At 45.7% G+C, this 3,120-nt stretch overlaps 1 protein-coding gene across 2 annotated transcripts in view; it reads left to right on the forward strand.

Moving 5' to 3' along the window:
* Positions 1-3,120, forward strand: part of ubr2 (ubiquitin protein ligase E3 component n-recognin 2) — a gene marked incomplete at its 3' end in the record, with an annotated part of 31,370 nt that overhangs the window by 27,048 nt on the left and 1,202 nt on the right. For both annotated transcript variants that reach the window (XM_024296512.2, XM_024296513.2), the window contains 7 exon segments: positions 904-1,000; positions 1,073-1,140; positions 1,206-1,341; positions 1,648-1,738; positions 2,165-2,295; positions 2,367-2,475; positions 2,549-2,683. In XM_024296512.2, the coding sequence (XP_024152280.1) occupies positions 904-1,000; positions 1,073-1,140; positions 1,206-1,341; positions 1,648-1,738; positions 2,165-2,295; positions 2,367-2,475; positions 2,549-2,683 (767 nt within the window).

Genomic DNA, 3,120 nt, shown 5'->3' on the forward strand with positions numbered 1-3,120 from the left:
TTCTGCTGATGCCTCCATATCGTTTTATTTGTGACTGAATCATAATAAACTGCAGTTTGTCCCCCGGTTAAGGTCCAGCTGTCGACTCTTCTACTTTGATGGTCAAACATCTCAGAATTTCTATTTTTATTCAAACTTACGAGCCTGTTTGTGAAATGTGGAGCCGCACAGAGAAATCTCAGTCTGAACCAAATCCCAAATCCATGATTTCAGGACACTTTATTCTCACTTTTCAGTCTTTGACTGGAAACATTTTCAACCATATCTGGACCATGAGTCTTGAAGAGGCTTTTCTTTATATCAAACCTTTTTTACTTTAATTTTGGAGCTCCTCAGGGCTCCTCTCTGGGCTCTTTCTGTTGGCATTTCCTTCATCTCAGATTCATTTTGACTTGTTGCTTCCTGTCTTTTCATAGATTTTCAGACATGTTCAGATTTGAACCTGTGAGGGGCAGTTAGAGCTGAACCCGGACATGACTAAAACTAAAAGAGAAATAATATTCATTTTGGATTAATTTAATCTCCTGGATACTTGTAATGGGGCTTGTTGGCCACTCCCACTGACCTTCAACTGGGCTGTGAGAAATCTTTGACTCATTTCACATCAGAATTTTAAATTAGATGAACAACTCAGCTGACATTAAAAGCTGTTTTTATCATTTTGATCTCATGTTTTTTATGATTCAAGCTCTTTTTGTTGGATCCTGTTTGTTTCTGCATCCAAATATTTTAAAAAGTGAATCTTTTTCTTTTGTGGAACTAGAACCCGCCCGATCATCTCAGAAAATCCACTTTACAGTTTTCCAGTTAAACATTTTGAGATCAAAGCCTCGTGCAGTTGGGGGCGTGGCCTTTCAACAATGATGGTCTTGGTTTGACGACGTTTGTGTGTTTGTCCTGCAGGACGACTGTCTGAGCGCTCTGACCCGCTTCAGCTCAGCCTGCTGGGCCTCCGTGCCACTGAGAACCGTTCACGCTCACCTGAGCCGACTCCTCACAGGTACACGCCACACAGACGCGACGCCCCACGCCAGCGCTCCCCTCTGACAGTCATGCATGTTCTGTGCTGCAGTTCTGCTCCCGGACCCGCCGGTGGAAAACGCGCCGTGCATCCTCCACGTGGACATGTTCCACCTGCTGGTGAGGGTCTTTGCTCCGCCCACCTGTTTGAGTGCGGGCAGCCAGGTGACTGAGTGTCTCCGCAGGTGTACGCCGTGCTGTCCTACAACTCCCTCCACAGCACGGAGCCGTCGGGACCGTCTGTGGACTCCAGTCATGTCCACCTGCTTCACCTGATCACCGTGGCTCACATGGTTCAGATCCTGCTCACCTCTGTCACAGGTGAGACTGCTGCAGCGTTCCTCGTTTATCGCTGTAACTATAAATAACCTGTGATTGCTTTTTAGTTGGATCGTGATTTAGTTATAAATCTTAAAAATAATCTGTTAATCACCAGTTATAATACGGCAGTAAATTGAATGTTTTTTCTCAGCTGCCTGCAAACAAGAAGCTTTAAAATGCAATAATTTAATGATTAATGTTCTATGAAATGATGTTCTTTAGAGGACTGAAGAGTTGGAATGTAAATCGTCTTCTTCTCATTCAACCAAATCTGTGCTTGTTGCTGAACAAATTCTCGTTTTCCAGAGGAGGCGGCCATGGATCAAGACAGTGGAGCAACCGAGGAGGAGGAGCTCACCTGTCAGCTCTACAGCACTCTGAGGAAACACCTGGGCAGGTGAGGGCGCCACTGAGTCATCTGTGATTCGATGCTTTTTACTTCAGCAAACCAAAGATGACGATCCTTAAGTTTTAGTGGTGCTGGAGTGTTTTTTTTAGTTATTAATAACAAGGTTGTTATTAATGTAATGACACTAATGCAGCTAACGTGTAACCCTATTGGACTGTTTTGTTTTTTACGTGATTCTTACAAGATTGGGAGTTGTTGTTGGGCTACTAGTCTGTTTTTTTTTACGTATTGCTAACATGGTTGGTTGTTATTGTGATTACGGTAACACAGCTAGCATGTAGCAGTATCACACATTTTTTTTATTTTTTACATATTGCTTCAGGTTTAATTTTTCCTTAAGTTACCTGTGATTGGTGGTTATCCCTGCGGTTCAGGTGTGCCCTCTCTTAGTCTGACCCCCTCTGTGTGGCTTAGCGTGTTACCTGACGTGTCCTCGGGGTGGCAGCTGCTGCACCGCCTCAAAGTGGGCCTCCTGCCGTTCCTCCGAGCCGCCGCGCTCTTCTTCCACTACCTGAACTCCTCTGTGCCGCCCACAGACTTGATGGGTGAGTGTTCCTCAGCAGGTGTCAGCAGGTGCGTTTGTGAGGTTTTTTGACGGTTTGTGTGGCGGCGGCAGGGTCAGGTCCCGGTCAGTGGGAGGTGCTCTGCAGCTACCTCAGTCTGCCCTCCAACCTGCTGCTGCTCTACCAAAGCCATCACTCACTGCTGGACCCGCTAATACACAGGTGACCCGCGAACCACACACACCAAACGATGCTTTGTGGACACAGGTGAAACGAGGTGTTTGTGTCGCTACAGGTGGTGTCACCATCCGGCCCTGAAACACACCCTTCAGGGGGGCGGAGACTTCATCAGATTCCCCCGAGAGTCGAACAGACTGATCGATCTGCCGGAGGATTACAGCGTCCTCATCAATCAGGCCTCCAGCTTCACGTGAGTCTTAGCTTGACCTTGACCTTTGGTTTATTTCCTGCCCAGGATCATATTTCAGTACTTTAAGGCAAACCTGAAAACCTTCATTTTTATCCACAAACCACAGAGCGTCTAATAATCCAGTTTGTGTTTAGTGATGTCAGAGCAGTTTTGAGACGATCCTCAAAATACTTGGTTGAGTGTGATTGTGATTATGCTAATGCAGCTAGCATGTAGCAGTATCAGACTGTGGCAGCTAACGTAGCGGTATTGGACTTTGTGGGTGTTATTGTGATTACGCTATGCAGCAGCTAGCAGGTCTAACGCAGCTAGCATAGCGTATCAGACCGTTTTTCTTTTTTTTTGTTTTGTTTTTTCCAACTTGTTCCTGACAAAGTTGAGTGTTATTGCAGATAAACTAATCCGACTAGCATGTAGCGGTATCGGACTGTGTTTTT

The sequence above is a fragment of the Oryzias melastigma genome, linkage group LG15 (assembly GCF_002922805.2).
Source record: "Oryzias melastigma strain HK-1 linkage group LG15, ASM292280v2, whole genome shotgun sequence".
Classification (NCBI taxonomy): Eukaryota; Metazoa; Chordata; class Actinopteri; order Beloniformes; family Adrianichthyidae; genus Oryzias; species Oryzias melastigma.